The sequence below is a fragment of the Oryzias latipes genome, chromosome 24 (genome assembly GCF_053564925.1).
Source record: "Oryzias latipes strain Hd-rR chromosome 24, Olatipes_Hd-rR_3.1".
Lineage (NCBI taxonomy): Eukaryota > Metazoa > Chordata > Actinopteri > Beloniformes > Adrianichthyidae > Oryzias > Oryzias latipes.
The window spans coordinates 9,433,688-9,455,229 of NC_136260.1; the positions used below are offsets into that span (position 1 = coordinate 9,433,688).

Here is a 21,542-nt window from a genome sequence, read left to right on the forward strand (position 1 = left end):
TCTTCATTATCTGTTCAGATTATTTTTTTATGTTCATCGTTAATTTACCTTTTTATATATAATTAAACTTATTTGGACATTTGACGAGACTACTTTTTGCCTGCGTTACGTGTGTTGTTTACCAGGCAACTTTTTTTTTAAAATATTAATTTAAAAAAAGAAATCCGACCAAAATATAATTTAATGTGTTTTCCTTTCAATGAAACAACCAGAATTTATTCCAGTAATGCAAACTGAATAAACACTGCAAGCGCGCGAGCCTACTAGCTTGAGCTTTAAGCTCCGCCCACGTCTTTTCACAGCGCGTGACACTCAAGGTGGATTGTTTGATCGAATAAACGCTGCCGCGCGCGCTGTCAGGATCTGTCTGTCCGAAAAGGTAATTTGAGGATTTCACCTGTTCCGTCTCTGATGGAAAACCGACAACAAGGTGAGACACCGGAAAGTGAATTCTCTTTTATTTTTATTCATTTCAAACGTTCAATAAATCCTCGCTGGCAAAACATTTGCTATTTTGACTGACCAAATGGAATATTCCTAAATATTTTAACAAAATATCAAGTGGCTCCTCAGCAATAATTACATTGCAATGGCTATTTTTCTGCCTTAACCTTTTGACTGTGTAACGCCAAAGTGGCAGCTTTATTGAATGTAGTCATCCTAGCATGATGTTGTAGTTCTTTACATGATAAAACAGAGAAGACAGTGAAGGTTAATTTTTTTTTTTTTTTTTTTTTTTTTTTAGCACTGTAAAGGTCTGTAGAATGTTCCATGGTGGGTTTCAGATGTCGTTCGCCTTTTTCTACTAAGTAAAGTGTTTTAACCTGGAGCAAGCCTTTATTTAACTGCAGTAATGGAGCATGTCAATGAGATCATGGAGGCATGTTTATCCAGGTAGTTGGCTGCATTCCATCGCTAAATGTGTACCTGTTGCAGGAAAAGTGGGGAGGCCACTTTAAAAAAAAAAGTTCTGTTCAGGGTGTTAATCATTTACCAACTTGAAGTCCTTAAAAGGTCTTAAATTGGTCTTTTTTTTTCCAGCTTTTTGTTCAGATCTTATTTAAAAGCTGTCATGAACAGTGGGCCCACTTTTCTTTCTGGTTGTGAACTTGACCTCCAGTTCCATCCTAATTGATTTTTCCAACCATATGACCATCCCTTGGCCTCTGATTTAGCCTCATGACCACTGCGGCAAATGGCAATCTTGTGACCAAAGGTATTTTGCTCCTTCAAAAGACAGCAGGAAAAACGGAGAGTAAGAATAGCAGAAGGATGCTTTTCATTCTTGGAATGAATTTGAGGAATGAGAAGGAAAGTGTAGCTGCGATGTTTTTCATTTAGGCTGTATTAATTGGTGCGTTGGCATATAGAAAGGCATATACCTTAATTTTTTTTTTTTTTTTTTTTTTTTAATTTGTTTTTAATGATCTCTGATCTTCAGTTTGGTTTGTTTTAAATGCAAATCCTCCTCTCGACTTCCCTCCTTATCTGAAAGTTCAAGTATGTTTAAGAGCTGAAGAATGTCAAATCGGTGTGTCAAAAACAGATTTCCTGTTCTTGTGCAAATGCGCCGCCTGATAAACTGAAGTGAAACCGAACTCCCTGCCTGACTGCTACAGTTGACACAGGAGTAACTCCACGTCCCTTCTTTGTGTGCACATAATGAGCTTGCTTGTTTCCTCTCACTGCCGCCTATACTGCAGAGTTGTACTCTAGTGTTCTGAGCGAAGCAGTGCTGGACTGGGGCAGCACGGGCCCTGGAGAAGAATGGCTAAACTCCTCCTCATATGAGGGAGAGCAGGGTAAGACGACAGACAGGAAAGCAAATCCACACTGAATCTGGGAGAAGAGGCTGCCCAATCTTCCGTGCAGCAAAATCAAGTTTTTCCCTGAGGCCTTCTGGGATTCGGTGTGGATTTGACCTATTAGTCAGGAGGATGAGTGTGCATGCTCCAAGTCAATCAATTAGTAGGGCTGTGTGTCTTTACTCTTGCATGATTTGATACATGATTTTCAAATTGATGCATACTAGGCCTGCACAATATACCGCAAATTTATCGTTATGGCAATATCCAGCTCTGCAATATGCATATCGCAAAAGATGGCGAATATCGCAATAAATCGCAAACCCAAAATGTGTTAAAACAATCTTCTAGCAGCTTGAAGCATTTAACGAATCAAATAAATCCCTTTATGCTTTGACCAATCAGATGGACGCCTTCCCATTGCTGACCAATCAGATGGAGTCCTATTATGTTAGATGTTTGTCCCCCGTGTCGACGAGGGTCATTTGGAGTATAATTTTTAAACTGTTGCAATGAAATGGGAATGATGTTTTTGTTTATTTTTCTTTTTGTTTATTTACTGCAAATTATATCGTTATCGCAATATTGATCACTAATATCGCAAGTTTTCCTCATATCGTGCAGCCCTAGTTCATACTAGGTCACGTTTAAGTTGTGGGCCTCTATCTTTTTTCTTCATTGTTCATTTATGTTTTGGCCACAGCTATAGGTCTTAACTTTTTCTCCTTTTTGAAAAAGACTTGGATTTTAAGTTATGTTGACTTATTTAATAACACTTGCAGTAAAATGGAAATGTAGGAGACACCAACCTATTTTATTCCTGGGCATCTATATACATTTTTTGTAATCATTCATCATAGTTTTGGCAAGTTCTATGGTAAATATATTTTCTTCTTTTTGAATAAAACTTGCACGTTAATTTAAGTTGTGTTGAATTATTTGAATAAAACTCACACTGAAACCAAAATCTATTGGTATTTTTGCTTTTCTATTTTTCCATTTATCGCAAGTCATACCGTCATCGGGTGCAGGCCTAATGCATACTTTTTATTGTGTGCAACAAATGCAAATTGTTTCTGACATAACAGCTTCAAACCTTTTGGCCTGTTTTGTTCTTCGTTTAAAAAAAGTGTGTCATATGTCGTTTTTCAGGCATTGTTTGAAGGGATCTGATGTTTAGTGCACACAACACACACACATCCCCCACTGTGGTTCAGACATTTGTAATTGGCCCGACTTGATCGAAGCAAGCTTGTGATTGGACGTCTTTTTGTGCGCATCGCATGTACAAAAAAAAGGCACAGTAGTGACACAACAGGAAGAGAAACTTACAGAAAATTTTACTAAATTTTTACCAACATCTGTAGTTTTCATTTAGTATTATTACTCTCATAACTCGATCATTTTTGTATGCGCAACTGTATCTTTACATCCATATAAATTAGTAAATAAAGCATTAATTAAGTTGCATTAAAAACATTTGTGTCCTTTCCAGTCCAACATTTCCAAAATCCAGTGCCCCAGAATTTTCCCAGAAGTCTCTGCAAAAAAACAGTGGATGGTCACTCCATTGACGAAAATTGACCACAATGGATTGCATTTGAACGATTTTTTTATTTATCTTTTTTACAACACATTGAGGTTTTGATCTTCAGAACACAGTGGATTCATGATTAGTCTTCATAAAATGCTCATTTTTAGTAGGTTTTTACTTCATAAAATCAGCGAGGTCATATTTGCCGTTTGGTTAAATTCTCCTGAGCGTCTCTTCTTGGACACTTTGAACCCCAGGTAGCTCCAGATGCTGTTGTCATGCCGGAGTTCCTAGCAGGGAAGAGAAAGACGGAAGTTCTTTGGGATTCACTCGTGTTTGGCCGACCAAACCTGTTTGCCGCCGAATCAGGCTGTATTTTTCCAAGGGGGGGCTTGGTTCCCATTTGCTTATGTAAATGACCAGTCCATTCAGATTGTGGCTCTACCGGCACAGATCAGCCTTTGTCCCCACAGAGTTACAGCAATCAACATGAACGCACTTCAAGCAAACAGAACCAGATGTCATGAAATGTGGAATGCTTTATGCCGTTCTCTCATGGTTGCACTAAGCTGTGACTTTGCTCAGGTTTGAATCTGGGTATGTTTTACCCCCCTGGTGAGGAGTCAAACGGCAGGAGCTCATACAGGGAGGACCTGGCTCCGCTGGTCCAAAATGGGGAGAACCTGACACAGTGGTGTAAAGCCTCACCTCAGGAGAGGGATCAGTGGTGTCACACATCTGTGTCCTACTCTGACCTGTGGGTCACATCCTCGACTTGGGACATGCAGGAAAACGGCTCAGGTGACGAGGGAAGTAGACTAAAGCTAGACTAGATTTCTAGTCCTTTTGGTTGAACATCTAGACTACAATTTGTACTCGTAATCTTAAATATTCTTAATAATGTGATTGTTAATCCAGGCATAATGGATGCTAAACTGCTTCCTACATATTTTCGGAAATGTTTCTTATATCTAGAGTTCAACCAAAGGTAGATGTCTTGATAGTGTAGAAGATGAGGAACCTGTTAGTTTACTTTAAAAAAATGTAGATTTGACAGAAGATTATAACTTCAAATGTAGATCTTTTTTTAAAAATTGAGCTAAAAATGACCCGATTTGTGTCTGATGTGCCATATTTGTTTGATGTTTGCATTCACTTGAGTACCCAGTCCTGAATGTTTTGGTGTGTAAAGAAAATCAGTAGGATGTTGCCCAAACATGCTAAGACATCACATGACCCAGAAAAAAACCGGCACCATTCAGTGGCTTCATAAGGAGCATGTATTAAACATGCAGATAAACAGGTCTCTCCTTATACTGTATGGCATCTAAAGCCGTCTTCTACCTCAACCACTGCAGTCTGCTCCCCTCTATGCATTTGAGCGGGGAAAAGTTTCTGCATTTAAACAAACTTGTTCTGCTTGAACTCTTGGATTTGAAGCCCCAACTTTAAGGAAATGCTTCTGCCGCGTCTCTTCGGTTGGCTAACCTTTCCTTCAATGCTGTAGAGACAAACAAAAAAAAGAAGATTTGAGGAACTTTGAGATGAGACCCCTGATGTGTGATGCTAGCTGCAGCAGCTCTTTGCTTGGCGTGAGCGTGCTGTGTTTGAGCTAAACCTCAGACGTTTGCTGTAGTTTTCACCGTCAACAGCAGTCAGTCAAATCCAAAAAGCCCCACATCAGCCTTGACTGACCCCACTGTTTTCATTCATGTTGTCCTCATGCGGCCAAATCTAGAGCGAGGATACCTTACTGCAGGTACTGTAACCCTTTATGTTCTGTCAGAACTAATGTTTACACATCTGTTTTTGCCCTTTTTGTGTTAAATTTAAACGGTTTTCTCTGTTTCTTGTTCCTAATCTAAATCTGTTTTCCTGACTGTATGTAGTTAATATGAAAAATGTGGGACTAAAAGTTCTTGTGAGCCAAAATCTCAAGATTTAGCCAAATGTAGGACACTTTAGTGTATTTTTTTTTTCAAACTGTTGCAAAGAATAACTCTCTACTGCAGCCTCCGTGAGCTCCTTGGACTTTAATGGTGTTGTAATCGTCACACAAAGGGTAGGAGGTCCTACCAGCTTCATCAAAAGGATATGTTTAATACAAAAAACGCTACAGCAATGAAAAACTGCAGGTTGGAATCTCACAGTCTGTATCCGACTGCAATGCCGGTCATCAGAGTTCAAGCAAGATAATCCACATTAGTAAAACCAGATTAAAGCGCCACCGGCTGGGATTACATAACTGTCAGACAGACAGTGTGACAGATGCACGGACACAGATCAGTTAGGCAGGGCGCTTCTAGCTTTAGGGAAGAAAACAAGGTAGAAATGCAGAACCCTGAAATGTGAGCATTTCCCCTTTGATTCTAAAGAGGACAATCTGATTGGGAAGGTGCGCTGCACTAAAATTATTTAGGACAAACGGGGGAAGTATGATCAATTGGAAGTACATTCTCTTCCTCAAAAATGTAAAGAAAAGGTGGTGTGAACTTCATTAACTCTAAAACTGAGCATTTCAATATTGAAAAAATTAAAGAAATGACTTGTTTTTTTTATTTTTTTTATTTAATCACCTTATTTCTGGAGCTTTTGTGTGTCTCACACAGGTTTTCTTGACTCTGAGCCTCTAAGAGAGGCGGACGAAGATGCAGCATCAGAAGTCCACCTCAATAACTCCACCATGACGGAGGAGGAGAGGGAGGAGATTCAGCAGGAGCTGGTTAAAGTATGCACAGACATGCACACACGCAGAACGTTACGCAACAGAACAGCAACTCTTTGTGTGTGTGTGTGTGTGTGTGTGTGTGTGTGTGTGTGTGTGTGTGTGTGTGTGTGTGTGTGTCCAGCTGGAGGAGGAGATCGGCACACTGAAGCAGGTGTTGTCTTCCAAAGAGAAGCAGCAGGCAGAGCTCAGGCAGAAGCTGGGCATCACTCCCCTGAGCGAGCTCAAGAACAACTTCAGCAGAAGCTGGCATGACGTGCAGACCTCTGTAGCGTGAGTTAAGAGGGGCTCCCATCATGCAACTGGGAGAGACTTCAAAGCCTTTCACGGGGAACAGTCACAAAAAATCCATTGTTTTTTAGGAAACACTCATTTAAAAAGCACAGCTCATTGTTTTCAGTTTTTTTCTCATTGAAATACATCATTGATTTGATTTAAAAACACGGTTTGAGGCTAGAGGCTGATCTTTGAGCCTGATTAGCTGCACATGTTCCCTGCAGCCACTGGAAATTATATCAAGCTCCTGTAAATCGCATTAGTTGCATTTGTAATTTATTTTCTTTTTAAATAAATGTTCCACTTTACAGAGGATGACATATATCTAAAACATCTATTGGTCTAAGGAACTTGGTATAATCCAGGAATAAAGAAATGACGCTTGTTTTTATTATTTAAACTACAACGCGTTTTTTGCAACTTCTCTTTTTGAAATTCGTACAAAAAATATTCAAATTGTTGTTTTTTAAAACTTTGATTGGCATGTTATTTTCCAAAAAACCACGACAATGCTGTCATATGTAGAAAATATGCGTTTGGTTTAAAGAAATGTTTTCACGGTGATTGTTGTCAACGTGGAACTTTCATCCAAACACCAAAAGACAAAGTATAGACAGCGGACGGTCTCCACAGGCTGCTTTCCTTATCCGGTTACACATTAAGGCGTGGATCGGCTTCCACATGCAGCTCCTATCCTCATCTATAATGAAGGAGGGTGACCACAGCGCTGTGATTGGCTGAGGCTGCCACATGTAAACAAACGCTCGCACAAACATAGTCAGGAGATCACACCATTTCAGATTTTACACCATATTTTGAGTGAAGCGCCTTTTTTTCATATAAAACCTTACTAAAGTTTATGGTGCTGCTGACATCACATGAAGTATTTAGTCCCCTCTTTTCTGTAATTGTCTTTAGATTTTTACATTTATCATTGCTTTTCCTGTTACCAGATTTAAGAAGACGTCTGAGACCTTTTCCACAGCAGGACAGAAGACATCGGCAGCCTTCAGCACCTTCGGCAGCGCCATCACCAGGAAGTTAGGAGACATGAGGTAAACGATGTTTAAGCATGATCCCTCAGGTGAAAATAACCCAAACAACCCTGATATGTCTGGGATTTTATGTGGCGACAAACAACACCGTCACATATTATGTCTGAGGAGGAAAAAAAACTCATCCAAATCATTAGTGAGAATCAAATCAAGGAAACCAGAAGCTAATGTTCTGTGTTGAATGACTAGATCAGCTTCCTGAAAACAATGTGAAGCGATTACCAAATGTCAGCAGACAAAGACTTCCTCATCATAAGGAGAAGAATGTATACATGAGGTGCCATGTTCTTCTTCTCTAAACATGATTATTAGACAGCATGAAGGTGGCAACATCATAGCTATGAATAATTAAAAAAAAAAAAAATTTCACTGGAGACATAAAGATTTGAAAGAATGTTACGTTTTGCTAAATTCAGCCACTAACTTTTTTTAAAGTTATTTTTTAAGTCAAAAATAAGTGAGTTTTTGAAGTAATGGAGACCGATTTCAAAATGACCAATCTGTTGAAAAAGATGCACCTATAATCAAATATTCCAAACTCACAGAGAAAACAGGTAAAACACCCATTCTTATCATCTTTGGATCTACTCCTTAATAGCAGTCCAGTCGTCTTTTGATTATGATTATGTCATTTTTAGCCAGAATCAAACTTTGCCGCTAGCTTACAGCCCCTAACATTACCAGTGTCACAAAAATGCAGAGCAATATTGGAGCTATCCAGCTTAGATCCAGATTCCAGGAAAACATAGACGTTCATGGATCTATTTGTCTTCAAGTGGATGCATCAGAATGGAGCAGAGCAGGGAGCTGGAACCCCGCCGATAGCAGCTGCAATCATTTTCATCTGCTCCTGATTCCAAATCAGTTTTATCATTTAACAAAATGCCGCAGTTGCAGGCATTTCATCTTTATAAATGTCCATTATCAATGGATTTGACTGCTCCATCCTCTGGTGTAGTTCCCTTCTTTTTTAAAAACAGTTTCTCTTTCTGTTATCCATTTCTGCATCCCAGAATTGTGACTCTTGCTGTAAGGAGTTTAGAGTTTCAGGTTATGTAAGTCAACATTAAGCTGCTTCCTGAGCTGAAAGGCTTGTGGCAAAGCCTGTCTCCTTCAGTCACTCTTTGTCTGGTGGTTGACCCCTCAGGCTCTGGAGTCCACGTCTGTCTGTGGAGTTTCCGAGGGCTGGACAGTGTCGCTCTGTGTGACCTCGTGCTTTGCTGAACATGCACACAGTATGAAGGGGAGAAGAAAAGCTTTTGAAATCAAACATTTCTAAAGAAGAAGCTCTAAAGCTTTTTGTTAGTATGAGGTTTAAAGTTCAAACCAAACTTATCTCTGCCATTAAAGTTTGATCATTTTCTACAGCACAACTATTGGACAAAGCAGCCAGGAGCTGCTTTTAACTGTCCTGTGTCCCAGTCTGTCTGTTACAAAAGGATTTATATGAAAAAACAAAAGGTTTGTTTCCTCAAAACCCTACAATTAAACGAAAATAGTAACTCCAGCACTAGCAGATGCTTACAATTTTCTTTAAAGTTCACTCCGATGAAAATGGTGTTTATAACATATTTCTGTGGCATTGTTCTGATGGACGGCATATATAAAGAAAATTCAGCTTAAAAATGCGTTTCTGAGTATTTCTTTATTCAAATCGTTGTGAATCAGGAAAAAAAAAAAAAAAAAAAAAAACCGCTGGGTGGGAACTGAAATACCCAAAACTCAGCAAAACTTTCTAATGATCTGTAGCAGCTCTGCAAAAACTATTTCCAAACATGACTGCTTTTTTTGGGCTAAAAATGGCATAATTATAATTAAAAGAATGCTTTTAAAAGAGATCAAATGAGGACTGGAACACAAATTACATTTCTTTGAAAAGAAAAGTTACAAATAGCAGTTTGGTCCATTTAAGATTACCTTAAGAAATATGAAAAACAGCACTTTATTGTCCTTCTTTTTGTGTCAAAATGTTTCTGGGATGTTGGTATTAAAAACCAAAAACTGTATTCCAGCATGGCTGGTCTAGAGTTACTGTTCCCACGGAGGTATGTGCCGCCCACATTTGCTTTCGTTTTTTTTGGAAAGAAGCATGTTTGATAGGAGCACACTTCACTCGCATGATCATTTTTAAAGCTTTTAAAATATTTGACACTTTTTTTTTCTTGTCTTGGTTTGAAATCTGAAATCTGTATTAGTCATGCTGACTTTTGTTCAAACTGTTTTTCTTCTTTTACTCTGAGTATTTGTTACATAAATGAAAGCTAGCGTTTTAAATAGTATTTACTTTAAATATAATAGAAGAACAAGAAATATTGCATCTGTTGGATATAGTTAGAATAGGAAAAGTCAGTCATTGAATGCTGATTTACTTTTTTCAGCATTTTTCACATTTGTTCCATCCTTTTTTAATGTGTTTCTCTGAGTGTGCTGTGTGTGTTTGTGTGTCACTTTCAGAGCATGCATGTGTGATTTAAGAATCAAAAACATGTAACATGTCCTTTCTTTCGGTTTATTGTACCCTCCCGTTTTTCAAAATGTTCTTCCTCCTTCTTCACGCTTCCCAAGGTCCAACTCAATTGGGTAAGAGCTCCACAGCTGATTCCTCACGTGGTCACAAAGCTGAAGCTGCAGGTGAAACCAGACCATCCTTTAGAGAAAGGAGCTGCTTTCTTTTCAAACAGCTTGCCTAAAAATAAAAAAATAAAAAGAAAAAGAATTGGGTTGTTCCCTGCAGGAAAGCTTTTTGGAAAAACAATTCTTCCTTAACTGACTAAAGCTGCACAACACGAAGGAAAACCCTTTCCTCTGTTGCCTTTGTGTGTGTATTTCTGCTAATCATTGACTCTTCTCCCACCACGCTCTCTGGGGGACAGCTACTCTGTCAGACATTCAGTGAGCATGCCCACCATGAGGTAATGCCCCCGCCTGCTCCTGTGTTTACATGTGTGTGTGTGTGTGTGTGTGTGTGTGTGAGAGAGAGAGGCTTATTGTGCATTCAGATTATTACACTTTTACAGATAAAACAAGTTTTTGTTAACATTGATGAACACTTTGCGTTACTTCAGTGGGCACAAAAAAGGATTTAGATATGTATTAAGTTTATGGCTGAGTGGAAGGACTGAATACCTGGAAATTCAGTCACCTCCATGTTTCCAGCAGCCCGTACAGGTTTTCCTGAAATAAATCTGTATTCTTAAGGTTTTTTTTTTAATGTTCTGTCCTCAAAGAACAAATGTGTTTTTTTGTTTTTCACAGAAACTCTCCCAGCTTTAAGAGTTTTGAGGAAAAAGTTGAGAGTACCGTTTCCACTATCAAGGTAAACCAAGTCTTCCTGTTTACGACAGATTCTTAAAAACAACCTGAGCAGCACAATGCTGAGGATTTTAACAGGAACCGTTTTCATCTCCACATTTAATGAACTGTTTTAATGCTTTAATAAAGGTTGTGGTTAAAGATGGGTAGTTCAGTTTTTCTAAAATGTACAAACCAGTAGTTCCTAATTTCAACTCTTAGAACGTATTCATGTAGTGGACAAAATCAGAGTTAATTTTAAAAAAAGGTTTTGTGAAATCTTAAAATTCCTGAGTATATTTGCATTTTAAGGGAAGGATTTGCCAAAATGTGAAACGGAAATGGGCCAAGACAACTTCCTTGAGGAACTCCGTCTTTAAAGGATTTAGAAGACTTTCTTTAAAAAAAAAACTTCATTACCACTTCAGTAAACATAAATTGGTGTTTATAGCAAATTGTTGTTTGTTATTAAAAGATTTATGACCTAAACTCGTAAGTCAGCAGCATAATTCACTTGTTATTTTCCCATTATGTTTCAGATGCATTTTAATGGAATATAAGCGGTAAAAAACACTTATGGAGACCTTTGTGCTGCTTTTAAACCCAATAAGAACTTTAAAACCAAAGGGGGGAAACATGTATGTAATCACTGACATTTACTCTGACAGTAAACGCAACGCACAGTAATGCAGAATGAAGCTGCAAAAATGAGAACAACTATTTATTTTCTCATTAGATCAAACTTTATTTATAATGAAGCACAAACTCATCAAAATACTTGGAGAGGTGGTGAAAGTGCGCCCCCTTGAGCTGAATTTTTACAACGATAACTATGCAAAGGAAGCTTAAAAGACAAAAAAGCCAGTCTTGTTTACTTTCCTTGTTTGTTTCTTAAAACAGACCAAAGTTGGAGGTTCAGGTCCAGGCGGCAACTTTGAGGAAGTCCTCTCATCTGCAGCGAACGCCAGCTCTCAGGAAACGCCAAGCAACAACTTAACAGACGTCTCCCAGGTGCTAGAGAGCTAAACGCCGACCGACAACCCGGACTGAAGCCAGAAACTCTATTTCTGCTGAAACAGCACTTTTCTTGTATGTAGTTCTGAGGTGGCGAACAGTTCATAGACGATCTGGAGTTCAGGCTCGAGGAAATCCTCTTAAAATCGGACCAAAAGTGACTCGTTTAGCTTTTACATTTATGCAACTTTAAAAAACACATTTGTGACCTTAATTTGATTATTTATAAAGCTGCATTTTTTGGAATAAATGATTTCATACCAGCTGCTTAAGAAAATCAACGCAGAGCTTTGTCAGAACCAAAGAAGTTATTAAAGCTCTTTTTTGCTGTTACACCCCATTTCCCCCAGAAGTCTCTTTCTAAATCAAGATTTATCTTGAAAAGATGCCCTCTTTTATTGACAAAAGCTGATTTTATATTCACCATTAGTTACACAAAGTGTAATAAAAATCTCTGCATAAAAATAATTGTTCTCAAGTCAGTTTGCTTTTATTGGACCCCTTCCTCTGGCATTTCAGCATAAACCTCTTTATATAAAGGTTGTTTGGAGATTTCTAAAGTCTGCTTCAGATGACCTCTCTGGAAGTTTTTTTTATGTCTTAAGGATTGAATTTGTACAGTTCTAATACTTTCCTAAAGATTTCCTTTGGTGTGGCAGAATATTTAAATAACCTCCACATTTATCATCAAATCTGAAACACCAGAAATGCTGTTTTATGAAAAATAAGTGGATGAAAGACATTTTTATTACTCAACTATCTGGTTTACGTTTAACACATAATATACTTAACATTCAAATATTTATTTCACTAGAACAAGGTTTCCGGTTTGATGAGACGATGTGTGTGAGTTTGCAGAGTATCCAATAGCATTTGCCGTTTTGCCAGCAGAACACCGACTTCAGACTGTTGTTCCAAAAATAGTTTTGAGACTAAATAAAAGAACATGCTGCCGTGTTAGCAGCTACATGTCATGGCAACTTTCTTTTTTATATATATATATATATATATATATTGACGGTCCTGTAATCGCCAGTCTTTCTGATGGTGTGTATAATCATTTAATAATAAAAAATGTGTTTGAAACCGTCAACAGTTGTATTTTCAGAGTCTGTGAGTCTGGTCATGTGACCTGTCGGTTCATCAACCATTGAGAACGTTTTGGTCTTCAAGTCGGAACATTTTCTGAAGGGAGTTTTTGCTTGTTTTTGCCCTCCTCCTCCTCCTCCTTGGCCGTGTGACGACCCCTTTCTTCATCTAAAGAGCTGATCAGCTGGAGGACGTCTTGGTGCTGAAAGCGACCTAAAAGGAAGATTTCATCCAAGTATTTAGAAATTCAATTCTAAAACGGTGACAGATGTTTTGAAACGGTTCAAAAATAAAAATGCAGGAGCAGGAAGGAGTCGAACCGGCAGTGGAGTCGAAGAACTCCTGCAATCTTCCAGGTGTTCCCTCCAGCTCCTCGTACTCGTGAGCCTGCAGGATCATCTCCAGGAGGTCAAACTGCTTCACCAGCCGAGCTTCTGAGCTGCTCTGGAACTCGTATTCCTGCCCGTCATGCAAACACGTTTGTGTTTTTTTTTTATTTGAAACGGTTTATTTCAAGCAATCAAATAAGAATAGTACACAAAAAACAATACGATCATCAGTTATACATTCATACAATGATGTATCAAACTAAGGATAATTGGACATTAAATTAAATATTGCTTGGAAGGAAGTGCATTTATATAATCCCACCCCTGTTCTACTGTAACCATTTTATTACATGATTTATCAATATCCAGTTCCTAGCTTTTATCAGATAGAAGGAAGAATCCTTAAGTATCAATAAATCACATGACAAAGATGAATTACTTGTGTTAAAAAAAAAATAGACATAACTATTTTAGAAATCAACATAGCAAATGCAGATCAGTTATTAAAAAATATGCAGATTATGTTGATTAGAAAAATAATACTATATCAGTAGAATAAACAACACTGTTTCAAAAATCTTCATAGCATAAATTCATCAAGTATCAAAAGTTAAAAATATTTGCAAATTATGTTTAATTAGGAAAAATCCTGAATCCGTTTTTGGAGCAAGTGAAGTAATATAATTAGAAATCAATCAGTTTAACCATCTTCAATAATTGATTTAAGCTTTTTATTTTTATTAGTATAATAAGGTAATTTTAGAAACAGTGTCTGGGATGTTTTTACACGGCAACACACCTCCCATAAAGAATAAATCTCCTTTTTGAGTCCCTCTGGCAGAAGACTGGTCAGATGTCTCATAGCTTCCTGAAGGAGAAGAAAAAAACCTCGTGTTGGTGTTTTTTTGCATCCTTACGCTTAAGTAATCATGCAGCTTACACTTTTTTTCCCTTCTTTTTTGGTTGTAATATTTTTTCTTCACTGCGTCCAAACTTTATTTAATATATCCCTCATGCCTGTAGTGTACCGATCCTCTGCTTAACCTCTGTTTAACTTGTCATGTGATGCAGAAACCTAAAACGTACCTTCTCTCTTCTGTGTTTCTCTTCTTTACTGACATTGTCTGATGGAGCAATGTCGCCCACAATTGACTCTGCCATGTCATGAACAAGAGCCAGTTTGATACATCTAAAAAACAAACATTGACATTTTTTTCTTATCCCAAACGTCCTTGAGGGTTTCAATCAAATCCACAACCCTCAATCAGAGCATGCTCAGTGCAAAACTCAGCCCACCTGTCTTTGTCCACGGCCGGGTCGGTGATGGTCAAGGACATGACGGCCATGCGATACATGTGGTCAGAAACACTCTCGGGTTCCTTCACCTTCCGGTAAACCCAGCCGGTCCGCGGAACCCTCTGTAAGACAGCATCAGCTTTATCACGAGGAAAAACATTCACCAAAGTAAACGACCACATATGCAAGTCATCAAAATAGCATTAATCATACTTAGGGGTGAATAGTAACGAGTTAGCATTGTATTAAAAATGCTTAATCCATTTAATTACAATAAGCTGTATATATTTAGTTACTTTTTTTGTTTGTACTATTTCTATTAGTGATGTACAATACCAGCGATTTCAGCATTTTCTCATAGTTTAATAAAAATGAAAAAGACTCACCAGGGCTGTCAACGTGATAATACTTTAGTTTACTGAACTAATTCAGAGTTTGACTGCAGGAGAAAACCAAAATGTTTGTTCTTTTGGATTTTTTGTTTGCTTAATTCCATAATTTTGAGACCTTCAATTAGATATTTTAAAAATGTCACACTATATTGAGTAATTTATATTCAACACTTAATAATTTCACTCTTACTGGTATTTATTTTTACTCATTCCCATTTTGTCGAATTTTGAAGTAATCCTGATCTTAAGTGGGTACAGTTTTAAATGTTCCTGCTCCTATTACTAAAACGCGCGTGTTCACTTAAGCCAAGAATGTATTTTGCATTCCAAATAATTAAATTTGACATCAAATTTCTAGAGTTACCAATCAACATAATTATATAAATACTTTTTAAAGACTATTACAAGCGCATCACAATTTAGAAATGATTGGTCTTTACACTCCACCAAAGACCAAAACATTGCAAATGTGTGTTGAATTTTCCCGAAAAGCCTTACTTTAAGTTGTCCAATAATTTTTAAAAATTTGAGCATGTTACTCATGCCGGCTGCTTTCTCCTGGGGGGCCGCCATCTTTTTCTGCTGACCCGGATGGGATTAGTTGTGTTGGTTATCCCAAACAGCCGCTAGATGGCAGCATAAACTAAAATCTTACGTTTCTTAGATTGATTTTACATGAGAAGTTAAACATTTTTTTTCCTAAAAGTTATTATTTTCTCATCATAGTAAATATTTAAATTTCCTGCTATGAGTAAAAACATGACACTATATACATATTAGAAAAAAGAAAAAAAGGAAAAGAAACGGGGTTGTTCCGGAAGTTGCGTAAAGCGGGAAGATTTGGAAAGCGTAAACAAAGGTGCCGACTTCGTTTCTGTGTCTGATTTCACTCCGAAACGCAAACCAAGATGTTAAACAAAGCCCCAAAATTAAAAAGTACAATCAGAGCAAAAGCGAAAGGCCACATAAACATGGGACCTGCGTCAGAAGCGATGGTAGGTGACAATTTGAAAAGAATTATTCCTGTTTTTGCAGGCAGAGTGACAGTGTTAGCTCATCCACAGCTACTTTTACTAGCTATACGTCAGATTTGTTTTCTTGTTTTCAGATTGAATTGCTCACGTTGCTGTTCTTGAACAGCCTGGCTGAAGAGGCAAAGGCTAAAGCCTTTGAGGAGAGATCAGCAACGATCCGGGGTCATCATGTTAGAGCCGTCTCAAAGGTAACTTCTCGCTTGAACGAGATCTCTCGCATCAATGTCCCCCTGAACATTGTTGCCTACAGGCTTCCGTACATCGCACTGGAGTTGATACAAATAAAATACTGCAGATTAGGCTTTATAAAGACAAAGAGCAGCTACATGGTCTAATGTATAAACACCACCTGCATCTTACAGTCATTTCTCCTTGCATTTTGGTTGTAATATTTTTACTTCTTTGGGTACAAACTTTATTTAATGAATCACTAATGCCTGTTGTAACAAGTTACAATCCAGTCGTATTTCTATAGGAACAGCAAACATGGCTAGTTTTGTATTTAGCCAAAATCCATGTGGTTTGAGTCCAGATTCCTGAACCTACATTTATTTAAACACGAATAGCTTGTTTAGGTAAGAAGCATCTCTATTTTTAACTTGGTAAACTAGTCATAGAATAAAAATTAACTGTATATAAATTGTTATGTGTATCAGATTTTAACCAGAGTAAACAAATAACATTTTTTGTGCTTCTTTGTTAATATTTGATGAGAATATTATGTGTATTATAAGCCCCAAGTTTGCTTACTAATGTAGCTTAAAGTTTCTGTCTTTTCCAGTCTATTCGCTCCCACATCTGTAGATTTTATTCATGTTGTCCCAGAGAAGCCTTTGTCTATCCAGAAAGACGTGTGTGTTTGGTCTTCCTTTTCTCTTTCATGGCAGTTTTTATTCATTCTTTTTTAGTTGTCTCGTATCATAAAAGCAGGGAGTCTATGCTATTAAAAAAGTGGGGAGCAGCATGTGATGCTAAAAGTTATGGATCTAGTCAAACGTTTTTTTAATAAAGTTATTTTGCGTGTCAGGTAGTTTGGTATCTGTGAATGTTTGCTGTTAAATTTTGTTGTACATTTCATTACTACTAGACCTCTCTGCAGTGGATATTATCTTTTTTTTTACTTTTATGACTTAAATCACAGGTATTACCATTATTTCTTTGATCAAATAATTGTGGTTAATATTGAATTTCTACTGTGTTTTAATCTGACTGAGTTTTTCTCAGTTCACGCTTTATGTAGGCTGGAATTTTCACTTGCTTTTGTATTTGGGGGATTTTGAAAGCACAAGGTTACCCAAATCTCTCACCAGAACAGGACTAGTTTAAATTATTGAGTTTCCAAGGTTACATGAAAATACTATAATGCGACAAGACTGAAAATGTAATATGGGAAGGCTGTAGCATACCTTATTGATGCTTTTATGTGTGACTTGCTGATGGATGTTTTCTTTTTTTTTCTTTCTTTCCTTTAGAAAGTTTTGAAAAAGGCAAGAGGATGAAGACAACAAAGACGTCTCAACGGACAACAGTGCTTTTTGCTTTTCTCCCATTTTAATTTTTCTGTTTTATAAACTTTGTTATCCATTTTTCCTTTTTAGAAGTTTTCCAATGCAAAGTTACTTTGATTTTTTTTGTTTTTATATGTACTTATGTAAGTGATTGCAAAGCCTTTTTTGAAACCGTAGATAACAAAATAAAACATAGAAAGCTCATTCATTTGTCTGTAGATGATGTAAATATGCATTGGGCCGCGTTCGACTGCTCCATCACGGTTTGCATCTTCAGCTGCATGCTTGGCAAACTCTTTGAATTCCTCACCTTTTCACGCCCTGCAGATCCTCCGCGCTCCAGATCACATCCTGCTGGTTGTCTCTGCAGGGTCTCCGCACTGCCAGATATTTGCATGCTAAACTCCTGACAACACTGCGCTGCAATAAATTCATCTGTTTGCAAAACAAATGGGTTTTTTAATCCACAACTAATGTGATTTGCCTATTTTGTTATTTATTTCCAATACAGTAATCCATATCAAAGAGCTGACTGTTCTTCATATAAGGAAATTGAGTTCTAACTTTAGTGTTTCCATCTGAAAACTAATGGCTTCACATAGAATAGTTTCTCAGCTCTGCATCCATATGTTTTATATTGGTCTCTCCGGCACCACGGTGAGTTTTGTTCGCCTTGTCATGTTTATGTTCCCAGTCGGATTTAGGGAGGTGTTGTCCAGGCTTAACAACTCCCTTTGAAGTCTGCTGCCGTCTGTAATTCATATATTTGAAAAAACTAGAGCCTCTGAAGAACTCTTAGCCTTCCAGTTTGAGATATTTGCTTTACAGTAAAAGTCCACAAATCTTATCTCTGCATGTTTGGATACCAGCGGATGGAATTACTATGCAGCAGCTGGCTGTACATTTTGTAGTTGTTTCTTTTGAAAGATCTGAAGGCGACAGCATCTCTCCAAAATTACAACTGAGGCAGCCGGTGACCCCCCCCCTCTTAGGATAAGATCCAAACTGCCCCCCACCTCCAGTAACACTTTTCCAGGCAAACTGATGCAAAAAAACAAAAAAAGTCGCCTCAGTCTTAACTGAGAACACATGGCGTAAAAGGCATTGGAACAGGCCATTATGCTGATCAAAAAGGAGTCTCAGAGGAATGCAGAACTTGGCCCACACCACGTTTGTCTTGTTTGCACAAACCCAATGCAAATAGAAATTGACAGGCTCTGAAAACACAAAGACCAAAACAGGATTATTGGGACACAAAGTAGAGAGAGAAGTCTGTTTTGACGAAGTGCAACCTCTGAGTTCTCATAACAGCTGATATCAAGCAGCAGGACGCCAAACATTGAAATTCCTGAAAGACCCAAATTCTCATTTGGTGGGAATTTAAAATGCTTTCTAGCTTCAAAGTGTCTATTCTTATTGGGAGGTAGTTTTGGTCCTGACTGCCCAAACCCACATATTTAAAGGAAACTCAATGTCAGCACACGGCTGATGTGAAGCCTGACAGTAAAACGTTTGGACACAAGACTTTCAGTCTGTCAGCGGTGTGCTATTATTGCTAGTTTCTTTGTCATTCTTGGCTTGTCATATTGAATTTATTTGCAGAAACCTTCAAAGGTTATCGCTTATGTGACAGATGCCATTAAAGCACTGCATTTTTATTTGAAATGGAAACAAATGAGGAAATTCTTTATGTGCTTTCTGAATTGTCATTTTTGAAGCCCCAAAAATGGGAAGTCCCTGCTTTAAATTGTGTAGTGAAAAAAGCACAAATAAATGAATGAAAATAAAATTGAAGCTGATTTAAAAGAAAAAGACATAACCTTTATTATAAATGTAAAAAAACTTTTACTGAGGGGTTATCTTTCTGATTATTATGTATTTGTTCACTGAAAGGATGGATTTGTTTAATTTGGACAAATCAGCATCATAGAAAGAGATCCTGCATAGAGGATGAGGAGGAGGAGGGCTGAGAAGAGAGCAAAGGGCGGTGGGAGTGTGAACGTCTGCAGAAAAAGCCCACAGCAGCTTACCCAAACTTTATATTAGGTCTGGGCTGCGACTTTCACATGATCAGTTCTCTCCTGTTGGCACTCTGTGTTCTTGAGTGATTCCACGGAATCCTCAAGGGAGTTCTCCCCAGCAAAAGATCTCTATTGCTCATCTGGAGTTTCTATGTGGGTCCATCTGAGCGATCATGGAGAGCCACAAAAGCTTTTTGAAATGAGAGCTGAAGAGAGGTACTTCTGCTGAAGGAAAATGCAAATACCGTCATTCATTTTCCTAATTCATTTGCTCTCGAGTATTTCTATAGGCCATGGACGCTTAAATATTCAAAGAAGCAAGCGTAAGTACTCAAATGTGATGTGAGATGAGTTTTCTAAGTACTAGAGTACTGTTGAATGCCATCTGGAGATAATGAGTTTGTTTTGAGGTCATACAGGATTTACCTGCATCTACCCCAACAGACCATCTTGTAGTTCTGGAGTCATTTATCCTCACAGGTTCCTCTTCTTTCAGGAAGTTACAACTGTCTGCCAGGATGTGCAACCTGTTCTCCTCTGAATGGCTGTCTGTCCTGTAAGCCTCGCTTCTTCTTCCACCTGGTGCTGGAGGGGATCCGGCAGAGGGGCGTGTGTCTTACCTCCTGTCCTCGGGGTCACTATGGCGTGCGCTCTCCACACGTCAGTGTTTGCATCAGTAAGTATCTGCAAACGTCCGGTCGGTTGGTTTCATGTTTATGCAGCTTTTGCTCAGCTGGAACACTCGACTTTCTTTTTTAACTTTTCTTGCTGCATAGGTTATATGTTTCTTTTTTCAAACAAATTCAGTTATATTCTCTTTATAGTGCACGACATCGGCTGGGTACAAATATTATTCCTTAAAATAAAATGACAAAGCCTTGACAAAGGGACAACATTCTGATCTCTCACAAACACTTGTTTTCCTCTCCAAAGTGCCGGTTCAACCTTGTTGTCACGGAAAACAAAGGATGCAAAGTCATCCTCCAACTTTTTGATCACTCTTTTTTCTTTTTTGTACCCTTGTCCTCCATCTTTAATATTCTTCCTTGTTTCTCTTTTCTCTTTCGCCTGGTATTAAAAAGATGTGCACAATTTTAGGACAAAGTTTAACTTCAAATATGCAACAAAAGGAGTTTATACAAATATTCACCTTGTGTGTCTGAATTCCCCCATTGTACCTGTAAAATCTGTTCAACACAAGAGGCCCTCAGCTTTAATTTGGTTCAGCTGCTGGACATAGCAGGTTAAGTAAAGAAAAAAAGTGCAAGTGTGGCCATGCAAAAGCTGTGAGAAACTTATCTTACACAGGTGTATTATTTACTGGGAAAAAAAAAACAGATTTTTTATCCACCTGAATAATTTGATACGCTAATCTCGAGGTTATAGTTGAAAAAAGTTCATTGGAAATTGATGCCTTGGCCATCTACCCACAATGGGATATCCCCACCACCATGCTTTGCAGCTTACATTGACTATATGAGAACCGGATGAAACGAGTGTGATGTCACCTACAGGAAATGACTTACCGGTACAACCAAAAGAAGTCAAGTCAGTCACAACTTTCTGCAATACGGATGCCACCATGTTGGAGCTGAACAACTTATTACGTAGTGACTGGTCCAAATCTGTCCGAGTCATTGATTAAATGGCAACCACTCTGGCCAATCAGGAGTGAGCTTGTTGGAAGTCCACACCCCTACCTCTTGAAAGGGGGCGTGGGAGAATCTGTCGTTTTGTACGTTTGAGGTGGGAGCCAGCAGGAACCACACACTTTTTAGAAGTATCTTTTGGCCAGTTTGTAACTTGAATAACTTGCTATAGAAAAAAAATAGGATAATCAAGAATATGTTTTTTAAAAAGTACCAGAGAAAGAAGGGTTATTCTGACCAATAGAATTACTGAGTAACACTGTTTATTTCTCAATAGAAGTCTATGGGATTTTTGGCTTCTTGAAGCCAGCGGATACTTCCTGTTTGGAACGCAAGAGGGGCGGGGTTAATCCATCCAATTCTCATTTACAATCAACGTTTACGTATCAAGCACTGAATTTAATTAGACCAGCTACATTTGGTTGATTTTGACCTTAACACCTTTTTTTCAGAAACAAAATGTTTTTAAAGACTATTTTCCCTGGAATAATAAAAAGTGTTTTGCTCTTATTGTCCTGCAGAGT

General features: G+C 38.0%; 2 protein-coding genes across 6 annotated transcripts; one reads left to right on the forward strand and one right to left on the reverse strand.

Annotated features, from left to right (window-relative positions):
• The first annotated feature begins 278 nt into the window (after positions 1–278).
• tpd52l1 (tpd52 like 1) lies at positions 279–12,793 on the forward strand. 5 transcript variants are annotated; one of them, XM_011491859.4, is made up of 10 exons: positions 279–430; positions 3,925–4,140; positions 5,078–5,098; positions 5,949–6,067; positions 6,189–6,337; positions 7,294–7,395; positions 9,961–9,975; positions 10,269–10,307; positions 10,651–10,711; positions 11,587–12,793. In XM_011491859.4, the coding sequence occupies exons 1-10, from the start codon at positions 412–414 to the stop codon at positions 11,710–11,712; spliced, it is 867 nt and encodes a 288-aa protein (XP_011490161.1). In that variant the 5' UTR covers positions 279–411; the 3' UTR covers positions 11,713–12,793. The 5 variants fall into 5 exon arrangements, with proteins under 5 accessions (XP_011490161.1, XP_078798908.1, XP_011490162.1 ...); XM_078942782.1 differs by lacking the exon at positions 9,961–9,975; XM_078942783.1 differs by lacking the exon at positions 3,925–4,140 and having other exon boundaries at positions 296–430.
• hddc2 (HD domain containing 2) lies at positions 11,407–15,441 on the reverse strand. Its single transcript, XM_004083729.5, has 6 exons — positions 15,305–15,441; positions 14,415–14,536; positions 14,205–14,307; positions 13,918–13,986; positions 13,110–13,248; positions 11,407–13,002 (listed from the first exon to the last, which is right to left on the reverse strand). The coding sequence occupies exons 1-6, from the start codon at positions 15,377–15,379 to the stop codon at positions 12,869–12,871; spliced, it is 642 nt and encodes a 213-aa protein (XP_004083777.1). The 5' UTR covers positions 15,380–15,441; the 3' UTR covers positions 11,407–12,868.
• Between the last annotated feature and the right edge of the window lie 6,101 nt (positions 15,442–21,542).